General features: G+C 46.5%; 1 protein-coding gene across 1 annotated transcript; it reads right to left on the bottom strand.

Annotated features, from left to right (window-relative positions):
* Positions 1–1,214: 1,214 nt before the first annotated feature.
* LOC104526644 (laminin subunit gamma-1) lies at positions 1,215–12,490 on the bottom strand (the record flags this gene model as incomplete). The annotated part of the gene is made up of 12 exons (XM_010170173.1): positions 1,215–1,403; positions 1,495–1,716; positions 3,007–3,119; positions 3,390–3,579; positions 3,667–3,789; positions 4,644–4,780; positions 4,885–4,983; positions 5,094–5,211; positions 7,220–7,408; positions 8,530–8,696; positions 10,101–10,231; positions 12,186–12,490. Coding segments are annotated over 12 exons (1,983 nt in total), but the record flags the coding sequence as incomplete, so codon positions are not given.
* Between the last annotated feature and the right edge of the window lie 4,049 nt (positions 12,491–16,539).

Here is a 16,539-nt window from a genome sequence, read left to right as displayed (position 1 = left end):
CTTGTTCTAACTGGTCCATGTCTTTCTTAAGCTGCTTTTTCACTCGAACTTTGCATTATGAATTATCTCAGCTTCTCCTTTCCCTCTCATCCCTTTAAGCCAAATCTATTTGTTGTAATCTGTTGTTAATTTAAGAGTCCAAGCAGGCAGAGCTCAGTAGGGCATCACTGCTCCAGGAAGTCCCACTGCCAACAAGATCTGCCAAACCTCCACAGGTTTTGCATTCAACTCGGCAGCTCCCTACATTTACTGCAGACTTGACCTTCTGAGCCAGCTACAAGCTCCATTTCTTCAGCAGTTCTTGAACACGCAAACCCTCTTTTCCCTCATATCCCAAGAATGTGGTGGGAGACAGGAGGAACTCTTGTGTGATCACATAGTAAAGATGAGCTCGTAGTGAACATCTGAGCAGCAGAGAACCTGTATCCCTGGATTCTGCTTTGGTTCACCCATGGAAACCCCCAGGAGCTGCCTCCGTGCTTGGGCAGGGGCTTTTCTAAGCATTTCAAGCATTTACAGTTATTCTGTACTGTGGACTCTGCCATGTCAAGCATAAAATCAGCAGGGAAGCATGGAGGCTGCCAACCATCCAAAGGCTTCCTTGCTGTTTGCAGGCAGAACAAAAGGCTCTGCTTAACAACTCAGGTACATGCTTGGACTTCATGGTTTATTGCTAAGAAAAAAAAAAAACCTGTAGCTGTTCACATATTTCTCTTTAAGACTGCTGAGCACAAATTTGGTCTCGTATATTTTGGGCAGTGTTTGTAAGACACTGCAGCGTTCCTGCTTTTCCTAGGGAAGGCATTGGCCTTCCCCTGCAAGCAACCCGCAGTGCCTCTCCAGCTGGCAAGCTGCATCTTCTAATTTTATTTCAGTCTGACCCACCTTCCTGGCTCTTTTAAATCTATCCTATTTTCTGCCCAACACTGTGCAGTTAACAGAGCTCTATTAGAAGCTAGCATGGCTAACCTACATAGTATAGAAACGCTGAGACTTTGCAGAGATTAAGCTTTTGTTTCCTTTTTGTTCTCAAGAGATGGGCCTTGCACAGAACATAAAATAAGGCTGAGGAAGGGAGAAGCATTTGAACCAGAAGACACAACAGCTTTCAGTGCTGCTCACTGCAGGTCAGAGCCCCCGAACTGTCAGGAGACACATTTTCACAGGCATGTGGGGTGTAGAAAAAAAAAAAGACTAATAGTGTAGGAGCTCACCTGTAGTGCCAGCCTGGCAGCTGGTGCACACAACCTCCTTAGTGCGGGGCACGATGGCACAGCTTGAGCTGCCTGGGCACGGGCAGGGCTGGCAGTCTGAGGCTGTGCCTGCTGTGGCATCTCCGTAATACCCATCACTGCACTTCTCGCAGTGAGACCCTGCCGTGTTATCCCTGCAATTGCACACACCTGCAATAGAGAGGGACACAGGTTTTGCTTCATTGTCCAAACCAGAAAGAACCACCCCCTTGCTGCTCCCTGTTTTGTCAGTCCCTCTTACCCGTCTCGGGCTCGCAGGTCTCGCTGTGCCCGTTACAAGCACAAGGCACACAGGGGCTGTAGGGTCCAAGGCTCGGTGTTTCTCGCCGGTACCCAGAAGAGCAGCGCTCACAAAATTGCCCCTCATATCCCACTGGACAGGAGCAACTCTCCACCCAGGCCACGGGCACGCCAGGTCCAGGGCGAGCGCTTGTGATGGTAACATCATCCAGGTGGCCAGCACCTAGAAAACACCAAGAGGGGAAATGCTTCGTAACCACAAAGCTTCACCAAACACCCATCTGAATGGTACCAGAGACAGACAGGTGGATGCTCACAGTTGGTTAAGATGAATCAAGAACCAAAATAATCCAGGAAAGTTTAGACAGGTGAGAACAGATGCAATATAGCAAAGAAAGTTGAGAATAACAATACAGAGGAGGATGCTGAGAACAGCACGTGAGCAAGTACAGCCAGTTAAAATAAGTTACATTTTGCATGCATATGGGTTCCATTTCTAAATCAAATACCAAAACCAATTCCTGTCTTTCTAGGGAGGACAGACCATCTCTTCAATACACTGTCTCCAACACAGCATCTGCAAACCATGCCTCAGGCCAAACTCTTCAGCTATCCCTCTCAGGCCATTCCTTTGTCTGGCATTTGAAAACTCCCCCCTCTCCACCCAGCTCCTTCCCTGGAGCAGAACTGAGCTGGGACACAACATAGCTGGTTTTTAACTTACAGCAGTTGGTTTGTACCACCACAGCAGCTCCAGAGCACCAAGCAGAGCCTCAGCTCCCACATACTAGCAGCAGCTACAGCGCTCAGGGCATGGCTTGCTCCACACCTTTCCTCCCCTCCATGTCACAACCCTACATCCCTCTTTACGAGCAACCTCTAGTGAAAACATCTGCAGCTTTCCCACCTTCCCTAAATACAAACTCACCCTCTGCATATTTCTGCAAAAATTCTTCTTCACACAACAATACCCAAGGACCCAGATATTTTTGCTCCTAATTCATGCCCAATTTTATAAACCCTCATCATGGGGATTTTTCACTCATCACAGGCAGTGCTTTCAAGACCTCACCCTTTCCATTTGTCATGCCAAGGCAAGACCAGGAAAGAGGGGGGATGTAACCACTCCCAGTGCAGCAGAAGCTGAGGCCAAATGTTGTAAACTCCCTACATCTCTGCTACCATGTCCTTCAGGACTCCGTACTATGTGTTTCTATCCATCCGGAAGACACCCGCTGTGCAACACAGCAAAACACCCACGTTTAGATCCCAATAGTCAGCAGGTGATGTGTGCTCAGCTTTCAGTCTCAAAGGCAGTACCTTTCTCCCCAACTCCTCTCCAGGAAATACAGGAGAAGCTGTTACACAGGAAGACCAGGTGAAAAGCAATAGCACGGGCTTGGCCAAATAAGCTGCCACAGCTATTTATGACCAGGCCCTACAATAAAGCAACCCAAGCACTAGATGAATGAGCCTGCCCCTCTCTTCTGTGACGTTCCGCTCAGCAACTTACTCCTCTCACTGTACGTCCCACGGATCTTGATGGAAGTCAAGTTGTGGAGAAGCTTCTGGAAGTCAAATGCTGAAAGAGCAGGCCTCCATGGGTAATCTGTAGCTTCGTGGAGCCTGCGGAGAAGAGCCATGCATCATCAGCAAAGCTTTCAGATGCTAACAGCTGTGCCCTTTTAAAGCACCCTTTCCAACAGTGGTATGCTATTGCAACATAACTCACACACACTTACGCAACGCTGCTCGACAGCGAGCTTCAAATTAACCTGATAAGAACGCTCTCACAGGCTAAAACTAATGCAGTTTGTTTTCTCAAGAGCTCAGAGGCCAGGGATACCACAGGCTAAGGTCTCAGCTGCTCCCACCACACCTGGAGAGTCCTCTCACCTGAAGGTGTAGGTCAGTGCGTTCTCGCTGGGGTAAGGGTTGCCCTGGGCAATGAGTGGCACTGAGACTCTCATCCCAGCCCCTTCCAGCACCAGGTCCTCTGCAGAGAGGCGTGTGTCTCGCCTGTCCACGCGGAAGGAGAAGGTCAGGTTTTGTCCGTAACTCAAAACCTGGTTGCCCAAGAACTTGCCTGAAAAGGGAAGAAAACCTCTCAGTTAGAGGACAGAACAGAAAGGGCACAAGCAGCACAGAAAGCATCGCTTCTCAAATGACCTACGTGGTGCAACAAAATACATGGGGAAGTAGGTGTTCGAGATAACAGAGATATCCTGAGTCTCCGCACTCCACTGGAGTGAAACTTCTGAGCCATCGCGCTGCTCAGCACGCCACTCGTCCTCTCCTGAAAAATCAAATGTGCAACAATTAACACTCTTTGAAGACACAGCTTGGCACTCACTTCTTGTGTCATACTGCACACTGCTCGTATACAACTATATTCTGTACACTGGCACTAAGACTTCAGACAGTAGCTGTGCAGGAGGACGTACACAGCAAGCATCACCTTCCCAGTTTAAGCCCCTAACTCAAGTATTGACTCTAAACTACAAACTCTACAACAGCTACTCATTCAAAATCTTCTTTCCTAAAGAGCTGAAGCAGAGATGGGAAAACCTGCAGTCCCCTAAGCCTTGATGTGAGTTTCAGCCTTTGTACAAACTGTTCTCCAGTGGCATTTTAATTTAAAAGATGTTCTTTTCATACTACGCAGGATGAAAATATGCACACGCAGGATAGAGACTGTATGAAAAAAAGATTTCTCCTGAGCTTACAGACGCATCAGAAACACAACTGTGTGTTATTCAGAGCCATTTAAAACCCCAAATCTAAAGTGATTATAATCCTCTCAATCGGAAACTCCTGATTTGGTTCTAAAATTAAGAAAATACCCCCTTGCCCGCACCTCTCAAGCTATAAAAGGTTTGAATTTCCAATTCCTGCTTGCACCTGCACAGTGTACATTAGTGCTGGGTGCCCGAGGCCAGAGCTCTGAATTCATTCCTCCCTAGCTGAACAAATGAGCTGCTGCCTGGGAAGTTCCCAGTAACTTCAGCAGTAACCCAGCATTTCCCAGAGGGATCCTAGACGTGCCTGCCCAAGGTTTGTGATCTTGCACAGGGAGGAAGGAGCAGGGTTTTTTTAACTGCTTCTGAGTCTACAGCCCAACATGAGATACAAAGGGAAGCTCAGTTTTACCAAACTGGAAGGTGGAGGTGATGAAGTAGATACTGTAGCCGACGGCGTTGGTGCAGACTGAAGAGTGTCCATAACAGAAGCAGGGGGTACAGCCCCTCGGATTGGAGAAATCCAGATGGAAAAATCCAGGTTTGCACCTGAAGATGCGAAGGAAAGAGAATTAATTTCCCTCATGCTTACCTCAGGCCATCATTCGAATGTTTCTCATTCTTGAAACAAAGCCACAGGAAAAGAAACTCACCTCTCGCAGTGGAAGCCTTCAACATTGTCCTTGCACGTGCACCGTCCTGTCTCGACATTGCATTCCCCTGTGCTGCCAGCCAGGTTGCAAGAACAGGGCCTGAAAGAGCCAGGAGAGAAGACAACTCACTAAGAGCCACTCAAGGAAAGGTTTAAAAGGGCACAAACACAACAGAAGTTTTTCTTTTAGAGAGCAGCAGTCCCCCTTACCTGCACCCAGCTTCGGAGAGGGAGTGGAAACCTGGCTGGCACCGGTCACACTTCTCACCCATCACGCCGGGTTTGCAGCTGCACTGGCCGTAGCTGTCGCACTGCGTGCTGAGGGAGCCTGTGGGGACAGCAGGGACAGGAGCCCGGCTCTGTTAGTCTGCAATTTTTTTCAGTTTTACAAAATGGGCAAGAAATATGGGAAAAGGAACTGAGAAGCACAGCTTGAAGATGATGAGTGACAGCTTACCTAAAGGCTGCCTCTAGTTCACAGGGATTTTTCCCCCTAGCAGCTCTAGAGATGAATCATCAACTAGTCTTCCAAACTATATTCAGCTCCTAAGTATTGCTACGTACCAACCTTTTTATATATAAACATAATTTTAGCTTCAAATTGCATTTTCATCCTTATTCCTCTTTCATCCTCCATGTTACCTTTGTATGCCTCTCTAATCCCATGCCTGTTTTACCTTGCAATGCCCCATTTCCAAGATTTTATTCCATGAATCCCTTGCGTTCCCCCTAATCACTGTCTTCTGTTTGCCAGGGGATATCCTGACCTCTCCCTTTCACGCTCCAACTTCCTCCCTTGATTCCCAAGTTGGATTTAAAGACTAGACCGCCTTCCTTGGGAGCGAGGCTGCGTGTGCCACTATTAACCCTAACAAACTCCTCAGCAAAATTCTCATTTTTGGAAGAACATCTTTGCCAGTACTGCTCTGTTCAAGCAGACTTGCACAAAAAGCAGCAGCAGGTTTCTTCAATCTGCAGTGGACAAAATGCCCTTGCTCAAGCACTGATGCAGGCAGCAGCCTAGAAGTTGTCAGCATTGTAAGAGTTAACTACCAGGAGAAAAGTATTCCAATATACAGAAATAGTTGCTTCTTTCCACTTCAATCCACACCAGAAGATTAGCAAAGTGAAGAGTTACAAGATGATTAGGCTGGACAGGACAGAAGAACTCACAAAACCTTTACCATATACAGCCAAAGTTCAAATCCCCTTTGCAATCCCATTTATGATTATTTAGGAAAATACTAAAGTATTCAGACAAAAAATAGCAATCTAAACCAATCCAATCTAAACCAATGCAGGGTGCCAGCATGCCATGGGGACACAAGCTGATGGCTGAGTTATAAAGCTCTTTGAAATTTGTCCTTAAAGACGTGAGAAGTCATCTCCCTGCCTCTTCTCGATCGTCTCAGCTGCCACTAACCCTCACCCCTCTCACAATAAGGTCCGACACGAGGACCTGGAAGAGCAGATGGAGGAAGAAAGAGGCCTTTCTTGGTCAAAAATTTCACAACTGTACAACTCTCTGACCAAATTAGACAGGAGACGTACCCTGGCAGACCTCTCACTGGCTGCTTTTAGGGCATGCTGCAAGCAATTACTTATTCCAGCTACTCTATTTTGGAACCTCACATAATATCTTACTATCTGTTACCCTTTTGTCTCCTTCCCCCTTATTTGCTGTGGGCTGCTGTAGTTATGGGATCACTCCATACAGGTCAAGCACTTCCCTTGACAACAAAAGATTTGTTCTCCTGCCAGAATTTTTTCCATTTGGTTTTGTTTTGTTTTAAAGGAGTTTAACTACATATTTTGAGTTTACTTTGTTTTTTTTCTTCACCCTGACCCCCTTTTGTGTTTAAGGTTTCACTGGTTTGTATTTATAGTGCTTGGATACTCAGTAGGAGAAACTGATGCAGCTTAAAGTTCACTACAATTCTTCAGTATGAACAATTTCCAGAAATATCCACTCACATCATCTTGTTTATTAAGAATTTAAATGAGCTCTTTAGTAGCAGGAGTGTCTGGGGTAACACATATGCAGTGGGGGGTTGGGGGGGGGAAATTAAAAAAAGAAAATAATCTATTTCAGAACACATTGGAAGGAGTACATCCTGTAGAGGTGAAACATCAACCTCTGCCACCCCAACCCCAATTAGATCCAAAGATAATTGAAACCAAAATACAACTCAATAAACATTTCCTACGGGGGGGGGAGAAAAACAAAAACCAATCTCTTTTTAGCCAGTAGTTTGCAACCAGCTGCATAACCAAGAGATGAGCCTGGTTTTCTGCCTGAGAGTTTGTGAGCAGAAATGTTTGCTGTCACCACTTACCAACAGGGTTGCAGCTGCAGGGCAGACAGCCCTCCTCGCTGCCCAGGCGATAGAAGCTGTCCCTGCACCTCTCACAGTGGGCACCGTCGGTGTTATCCGAGCAGCCCCTGCAGTGGCCCCCGTGGCCCGTCGAGCGGTACAGCTCGGGGTCAAAGTAGCACTCCTGTGACCTCCCGTTGCAGTCACAAGCTGCAAAGACAAGGTACCATCAGTGAACAGCACACACAGCCACCTGACTGGCACAACAATCACTACACACAGCTTGGTATTGAGTTGTAGGGAAGCTGGAGTAGGAGACTTTAACTTATCCCAAGACCCACGCACAGACCCCCGCCCTGAGGTATTTGTGCATCAATAAGAAGAAAAAAGGGGAAGGATGTTTTTGTGGGGAGGGGGAAGCAAGGCTGTAATGACAAAACAGTCTCCTCAAGACCATTTTCACCCACATCCAGAAGAAAATCAGCATTTTCTACCCCACTCCCTTCCACGTCGGGCTGCTGTTCGCAGCCAAACTGCCACCCTCCCACACAGCAACGCTGATCTTGGTCATGCAAACAAGCCTGAGAAGATAATGCCATGACTCCCAGCTGTAAGGAGAGTTTCTCCCTTGGATGCAGACAGATTACAAATCCCATCTGTCTAGGGAGCAGGAGACCCGGGTTTCACCAGCCTGTCAAAGGAAGCCACAACTCTTGACCAGACAGCTGGGACCGATCAACACACCCAGAGGTCAGATAGGAAGAAAGCTTTTCTGTCTAAAAAAGCTTCCCCATAAAGTAAACTACCAGGAGCTGTGGTCTGCAACGCAAAACCAAGCAAAATAAACTGGCGTCCTGTCACAGAGATCCGCATTTGTGGTCCAAAACTGTTGCAACAGCCTCGAAATTGGATGAAATGGTAGAAAAGAAACGGTAAAAACCAAAAACCTAAATACAAGAGGAAGTCAGTGGATGCTAAATCACCAAAGGGCGATCATACTCCAGCAATACTATATACAGATTTTTTCCTATGGGTCTCAAAGTACAAGCCTGTACATTTTCACAGCACATCTCTTTCCTCAAGGTTGCTCACATTGCTCTCCAGAAAGGAGATGCCCCTTTCTAGGATCTAACAGAAAGTTCCTACAGGATAGGAGTGGAATGACCACCAGTCCCACAAAATCTCTGCTGAAATACACCAGGATTGTGCCTAACATTTGGCTAACTGCAACTGAGACAACTTAAAACCAGGCAGGGCCAGCTTCAGGATGCCAACAGAGGCAGGGGACCCAACCCCTGAGAGATTTTCCCCTGGAGCGTGGCAGCACATACGCAAGCATTCATTGGCGCTCTCTGCTGTGGCTCTCCTCCACGGACGGTCATTGAAGAAAGGGAGACATTTCTCACAGTCGACCCCAAAGGTGTTGTGTTTGCAGTTGCAGACCAGCTTCCCAAGCTCGTTCTTCACACACTCGCTCGCATGCCCGTTACATTTGCATCTGGTTAACGAGAGATAAGGAACAGGTATTTAAAGTTCAAGGATCCAGGTCGCTCACAGAGCAATCCCAAAAACAAAGCCCAGACCTGAAAATCTGACACAAGACAAATTCGAAGGCAGATGGTCACAAGGAAACTGAGAGCACAACTGCTGCTCAGCCTGGAGAAGAGAAAGATTCAGGGAGAGCTTATTGAAGTCCTTCAATATCTAAAGGGGGTTTACTAGAAAGATGGAGAGAGGCTTTTTACCAGGGCCTGTAGTGACAGGACAAGGGACAAAGGTTTTAAACTGAAAAAAGGGCAGGATTAGATTGGACATAAAGAAGGAACATTTTACAAAGAGAGCGGTGAGACACTGGCCCAGGTTGCCCAGAGAAGCTGTGGCTGCTCCTCCCTGGAAGTGTTGAAGGCCAGGTTGGATGTGGCTTTGAGCAACCTGGTCTAGTGGAAGGTGTCCCTGCCCAGCGTAGGGGTTGAGTGGACTGGATGATCTTTGAAGGTCCCTTCCAACCCAAACCATTCTACAAAATAAATAAGTGTAACATGCTCAAGGCAGGCATTTAGAAACTCAAGAGTCCTTCACAGTCTCTCACTAAAACAGAGTAAGTTGAGTAGAAGGAGGAAAGATTTTGCTGGCTTTAGGTTAGTATATCCTCCATAGCTTCCATCTCTTGAGAGCCCAGACCATGCATGCTGGCCATGGGCTGGTATCAGTAAGAAATTCAATAGTACAAGGTGACTAACACAGAAGCCCAGGGACCTCCACAGCCTGGAGGTGCAAATCCCTTGTGCTATCAAATCCCAGTCTCAGGACTGCTCTCTGCAAACAGTCCAACACACTGCACTGGTCTCAGTTCTGTTTATGGAAACATTTTATCATCAACAACTTAAGGTTTAAGCAATTCTGCAGCACGCTTTGGCAAAAGGAACGGACAGCCACGGTATTGTACAATGCTTCTGATCTTCATAGGAGATAGTTCCCAAAACATATGTGAAGCAGATACATTGAGATTTTCTACTGACTGCTACTCTAGGCTACAGATTTACGCAGAGAACAATAACATGTTAGAAACCACACAAAGCACAGCGTAGAAAAAAAATTTGGGTTTTTTTTCATTTAGTTTTTCTTTTTTTGTCACTCTTTTACCCTCCACCCTCCCTAATAATTTTGTCTAATCAAGGAAAAAAAATATTCAGTCTCAGTCTGCCCTGAAATTATAGCCACAAGGGGTTATACACAGTATTTGCAAGCTCCATAAGATACATTCTACTGCATTTTTGGTTTAGGACAGTCAATAAAAACCAGAGCTTAATGGTACCATGTGAGTATAATGGAAATCTTTAAAGCACTCTAGTAATCCTGACCAACAGTTTTAAATAAGCACAGAGCTTTATTGTCTACTCACCTACCACCCACAGCAAAATCAGAAATCGCATAGTAATAAGACTTGAGAACTTTTGGGTCATTGAAAACTTCATCTCCAAATGTGTTCAGACGATTGAGGGTCACTCTAATATCTGTAGCCGTCACCCATTCCTAGAGCAGAGAGAAATCCCATCAGATTAAACAAACACCAAACATCCCCCTCAGAGCTAACAGTGCTGTGGCATTAGCAGCTCTATTCACAAAGTCATTCATCAATCAGCAAGTTCCTTCCTCACCATTTTCCCCTCTGCACCTCGGAAGCTCACACATCTCTAACCAAAAGGCTTTACACGGCATCCTCTTGGTTTGGATGTGTTTTCCAGACCCCACTCCTATCTCAGTGTTCCATTTCCAATGTCTCTTCACATCTTGACTGCTCTCACTGGGAAGCAGTGGGTCACATCTCCAGCAAAGACTGGGGTAGAGGTAATTCTGCGAGCTTGCTGATCATACATCTCTATTTGACTGCAATTTCCTTGCAAAGTTATACAGCAAGAATGGGAAAAGCTTTTGGGTACACTCATCTGCAGACTGATGCCTCCAGATGAAAAGACACAGACAGACAGATGAATGAGGCTGGGGGAGGCTGAGGAAGAAAAACAGACAGGCAGATCTGACCTACAACACAAGAGCTTTTCATAATATTTACACAGCATCTTCAACACTACCCTCCTCCAGCAACAGCCAGCAAATGTAACCTGTCCCCAGATGTCACATCACCTTCAGCCACGGACGGGATGGTCGTTAGTACCTCTTTGTTTTTATTACAGCTTTCACAACATCATTTTCTTCCAACACCATAAAACCAGGAAGAACACCCCAGTACGTACAATTGCACTGCAGCAGTGTTGCTGCTCAGCCAGTACAAGAAGATTTGCTGAATTACAAACACTGGCATAAACACATGGAAAAATGCTGAGCACAAAATACATGTTGACTTCGGCCCAAAAGCAATGCCAGACATCCGTACATCTTGTAAGAAACCAGTGGTCAGGTCTATTCCTTACACAGAGGAGTTGATCAGAAAATCATACGCCGTATGGCTAACTTGAAATCTCTCCCTTCCCCTTAACGATTAGACCCTGCTCTCTGCAAGGGGCAGCTACACCAACAAGGTGGCCAAACTGGTTCTTTTCCATTTCAGGAGTTCTTCTCCCTTTCCCATTAACCTTTATTTTCTTTTGCTGAAGCGAGTCCCACCAGATTCTGCTCTCCTGTCCACTGACCAGGGATCAGAGCCAGGCAAGCCCCAAGCCTGCTGGGTGCTCACATCTCAGTCTGCTCCTGCTGCTCTTAAGAGGAAAGGGAAAAAGTGGCAATCACATCTCCAAAAAGAAGATAAGCCCTGATGGAGCAAACCTCAGAGCTTTAGCTCCTTGTTGCAATGCAAGTCATCAAGCAGCATACAGAAAGCAGCAAGTAAATCGGAGAAACTGGTGCTCCCACTATGCTCCTGACCACCACCCAACCAGCACTGTGAATGGTAACAACAAAAAACCCCAACTGAACCTTCTCCTCAAGCCAATCGTAAGAGAAATCAAATACTGTGGATAAAATCAAGCTCCCCCACCACAACACACGTGCTAGAGAACAGGTAAGAGTTTCCAATAACCATTTATTTGTTTAGAGAATGTCACATTTCTTAAATTTCTGTGCTCAAAATATACGTGCAGATGCCTCAAATACCCATCTGACTTCGGTTTTACCTTTCTCCACCCTTATATCTGAAACAGCAAAAAACCCACAGCTGCTTTCTAAGCTGGCAGAGATTTACACCCATCCTCTAAAGACTTCCATGAGGCCTAATGACAAGCCATCCTTCAATCCTTCACGTCACCAATTTTGCTTTTTGTACCATAAACGTACTTAGGAGAGAGTCAAGAGTTCAACTCTTCCTTCAAAAGCACCTCTTTGGATTGTCCATCCCACCTTACCTGTGCAAGGGCCTCTCAGTAGAATAAGGGCTGTAGTGCAGCCCACAGTCAGCACAAAGCCACCATCCACAACGACTAAACAGAAAAGACTCCACTCAGACCACCTGATTGACTTTGTCCCGCTCACATACCTGTAGCACGGGGCTGTTGTCAAAGTTATAGGCGCTGGGTCGCCCCTCCAGCGTTGAGAACGCCACGTTACCCCCAGTGAGAGGGGAGATGTCACTGAACTCATCCGTGCAGAGCGCCTGCTGCTCATCCTCCCCAGTCCGAATAAAGCCACGGTTGACTTTGTGGTAGGTGCTCTCACAGGAGCCACTGTAATACTGGTAGGGTACCCATGGGCCATCCTCCCTCGTGCGTTTGTAGATCGCAAAGCTCTCCGGCCGACTGGTGTGGAACTTCAGCCGCACGTATGTGATGTCAAATGCCTTTCCTGCAGATGAGAGGAGAGGCATGAGAAAGACTCAGATCATTTAAATTTAAACAACTGTGAAAGCTGCACTGCAGTTTTCTCTTTAGAAGAAACATCTCTAGTACCATCAAGCAGGATGAGCAGAGTCCAGCAGCACCAAAGTATCCCTTCCAGTCCTATTTCCCAGTAAAGACAAGGTGAAGGAAACAAAGGCAGAAGTCAAGGGCAGGGTGAGTAGATAAACAAACAGAACTACAGACTTCTGTGCAACCAAACACACATCTCAAACTGCAATTCTCTTCTGCAGACATCACTAATGATGTCCTTGTCCCAAGAGATGATATATTACCTCAGATTCACAAAGAGTTTGTGGGTATCTTAAAGCCAGGTCCACGTTAACCATACCATTCGATAATATTTCTTCCAAATACATGTATGGGAGAAATAGTATTAACCAGAGAGGTGAGTCACCCTGTAGGGCCTGTTTGGACCTCTGCTTCCTCCCTAAACAGACAATATCTCAAACTCTTTCTACTACTCATGAAATCTGTCCTCCAGCAGTGAGCTACTGAGTACACCCTCTTCTACTCATTCCCTGTTAAAACAAAGTTTAAGTTTCCCATATGATTAAAGTCTCCAAGACACCTTTCAGATCAAAGTGCAATGAGTTACAAGCTAGCCATGTTCTCCCTCTCCTAGGAGGATAAACGTCAACCCACCTCCCTGCCCTCTATTCATCTCCTAACTGGTATGGGGCAATCAGCAGAAAATCCTCATGGCTTTTTCTCCAGGAAGAATCTCATGTCCAGAGAAGGGCAACAAAGCTGGTGAAGGGTCTAGGGCACATGTCTTATGAGGAGCAGCTGAGAGAACTGGGGTTGTTTAGGCTGGAGAAAAGGAGGCTAAGGGGTGACGTTATTGCCCTCTACAACTCCCTGAAAGGAGGGTGGAGAGAGGTGGGGGTGGGTCTGTTCAACCAAGGACCAAGGGACAGGACAAGAGGAAATGGCCTCCAGTTGTGGCCAGGGCAGTTGAGATGGGATGTGAGGAAGAATTTCTTTGCTGAAAGGGTTCTGAGGCATTGGAAGGGGTTGCCCAGGGCAGTGGTGGAGTCCCCATCCCTGGAGGGATTGAAGAGTCATGTAGACATAGTGCTGAGGGACATGGGTTAGTCGGGGACTTGTCAGTGTTGGGTTCATGATTGGACTTGATGATCTTAAAGGGCTTTTCCAACCGAGGCAATTCTGGGATTCTGTGATGGAGACGCTCTATGACTTGTGCATCTACCCCCTGTGCACACAAACTAATTGCCCAGGGGATTCACACCACTGAGAAAACCCATCAGGGGAACAGGACCCCAGCAGGATTCAGCCACCTCCCTCTGCCATCCCCACGGGGCGAGGGGCACGTTCCCAGGAGAAGGAGTACAGCTGTGCGCCAGCTGCTCTTGCTCCACCTTGGCGAGCAGACCGTGTACAACTAGGACACCCTGGCGCACGTAGGGAACTCGCTAAAACAACGTGAGGTTTGTCTGGAACAAAACCTCAGGCGTTTAGTCCCTGCCATGCTCTTTTACACTCCCACCACCTCCAAGAAAAACACTGCTCTAAGCAGAGGTTGCAGCAATGGCTGGTCCTTCCATTGAATAAAAAAAAGAGCTACTAGAAGAGTTTCAACTGATGGAGAAACAGGTTTTCTCCACCTGCAGAAGTCACCACACACATTTAACCTCAATTTGTAAAACAAATTAACTTTTCACTGCGTTAAATTTTAACACGAGGCTTTGCACCTGCTGAAGAGTGGTTGTCTGCACAAGCTCCAGCAGACCAGACGGCACCAGGCAACAAGAAGAGCGTGCCCCAAAGCACACAGGCAAAACCTGATTGTGATGAATCAGGTTCCAGTCACCAACCACGGTTCTCACTCACCCACCAGTTAGAGTGGGACCAGCCTGCACTGGGCAGGTCACACCCAGAGCCTGGCCAGCGTGAGGGAGGAACCTTTGTCCTTTCTGGCTGCTGGAAACACCAAAAGAGCAGGAGAAGCACGGCAAAAGGTCCAGAAATTGCACAGAATCACACACAGAAAATTCCATATTTCAGAAAAATTACAGAAAATCAAATATCATTTAAAAAAAAAAGTAAAAATCAAGACATATAGGACCCAAAAAATTTACACCTACATGTCCGGAGGATAAGAAAAGACCAATCTTTTGGTTTAAAGCCAAAGCAAGCAGCTGCTATCGCAACCTACCAAAAAGTACTACCTGCACGTCACACACGAGGCAGCTGGGCTGTGGTACAGACACAAACCCCCAGTAATTCCCACTAAATATCCTTCTACTGTTCACATATCGTGCATGAGGTTGCAGATGACCTAAGCACAAGACTGGAACCCAGACATTCACAATCTGCAGCTCCTACTCAATAGGTTAGGAGCTTAGGTTGCCCAAGGAAGTTGTGGATGCCCCCTCCCTGGAAGTGTTGAAGGCCAGGCTGGATGAGGCTTTGAGCAACCTGGTCTAGTGGAAGGTGTCCCTGCTGATGGCAGGGGGGTTGGAACTGGATGATCTTTAAGGTCCCTTCCAACCTAAACCATTCTATGATTCTATAATATTAGCTCGCTTTTGGTTTGGGGTCAAGTTATTTAACACGATCTTCTTGCACACAGAAGACAAGCGAGAAGCAATCACACCATTAATGCCAAACTGCTTCCGCAAGGGCTAGAAACTCCCGAGGATCAACACTCAACACTGTCACACAGCTTAGGCTCACCCTCCCCTTGCTGTCCAGTACAATTCATCCTGTTTCCATTTATCTGGAAGTGTTTTTCATAAGGATCTCAATGCGAGGCAAGAAGCAGACAACAGGTGTATCAATCAGTCCCTCCCAGGTTTTCCATTTCTCCTGCTACGTGGTTTCTTCTCAAGAAGAGAGCTCCTCACTGAAGGTAAAGTATGCTTCAGAGGTGAAGAGCACACACACACAGAGAAGCTCAAGGTGAGCACACAGACACAAGTCCAGAGGCCAGAGCTGCACAAGTATCTTTTTCAGGCCTGTGATAAACTCAAGATATACTCCCCATCTTGTCTTGATAAAGGCAAGGAGCTCCAGAAGCAGATTCCTCCTCATTCTTCTGCAGGAAGACTCTGTGTTGACCTGTAACTTGCCACCCCAAGAACTTCACCGACACCTTGAATGGGCAGCAACTAAAATCAGACCAACTATAATGGTTTGTCACTAATAAAAATGTCGTTATCAGCTTAATGAGAAAGTTTTCTTTGAGCTCACACACTAAAGCAAAACAAAATAGGAGGCTGAAAGTCACTGCCCTTGTGAGATTTCGTTGGGCAATTTTCACAACAAGTGAAAATGGTGAAGACATCAGACAAGAACAGCCATTCCAGGAGTCAAGATGGATTAAAAAAAGTCAGAGTCAACAGCATGAAGAGCATTCAATTAAATTGTGTCAACTTAATTGTCAAGAATACTCTGCTACTTTGACTTGGGTTGGTCAGTGCCAACTGAATGACCAAGAATACCTTGCTACTTTGACTTGGGTTAGTTTTCTTCTAATACAGCATTCCTCTAGCGTGAAGCAAAAAAAACCCCTGCGTTCAGGCTTCATCAAGATGAATTCAGGGAGGAAACGCTTTGAAAGAATCCTGGGAATGAAGAGGGGGCCGGGCGTGTGTTCTCACTCCACAAACACACAACTTTCTGCTCTCCAGAAAGGCCAGGTCACAGCCTGCACGTCCCAAGGAAGAACTTTTTTTTGTTTCTTTTTTTTCTTTCCCCTCTCCATGATAACTGGATTATGCTCCTTGTTCCCTGACAAGGTCTCCTACAGTTCCTTGCAAAAATTCCAGCTCAGCTAAAGACACAACACGTGCAAACTTCACTCTGAGCAGCACGAAAGCATTTTCCACGGAAATCCCTTGTACTAAATGGAAAGGACCCTCCCTTTTTCATCTTCAGTTTTACACGGTGGGCCAAAGAAAATGCATTCAAAACCCTCCTGCCCAAGCGACGCAGGTGAAAAGACATTTATTTCAGCTGGCAGGGTAACTA

Source organism: Antrostomus carolinensis, unplaced genomic scaffold, assembly GCF_000700745.2.
Source record: "Antrostomus carolinensis isolate BGI_N321 unplaced genomic scaffold, ASM70074v2 scaffold17410, whole genome shotgun sequence".
NCBI lineage: Eukaryota > Metazoa > Chordata > Aves > Caprimulgiformes > Caprimulgidae > Antrostomus > Antrostomus carolinensis.
The sequence above is the reverse complement of the archived record's forward strand: the minus strand, read 5'-3'. Positions and strand labels throughout refer to the sequence as shown.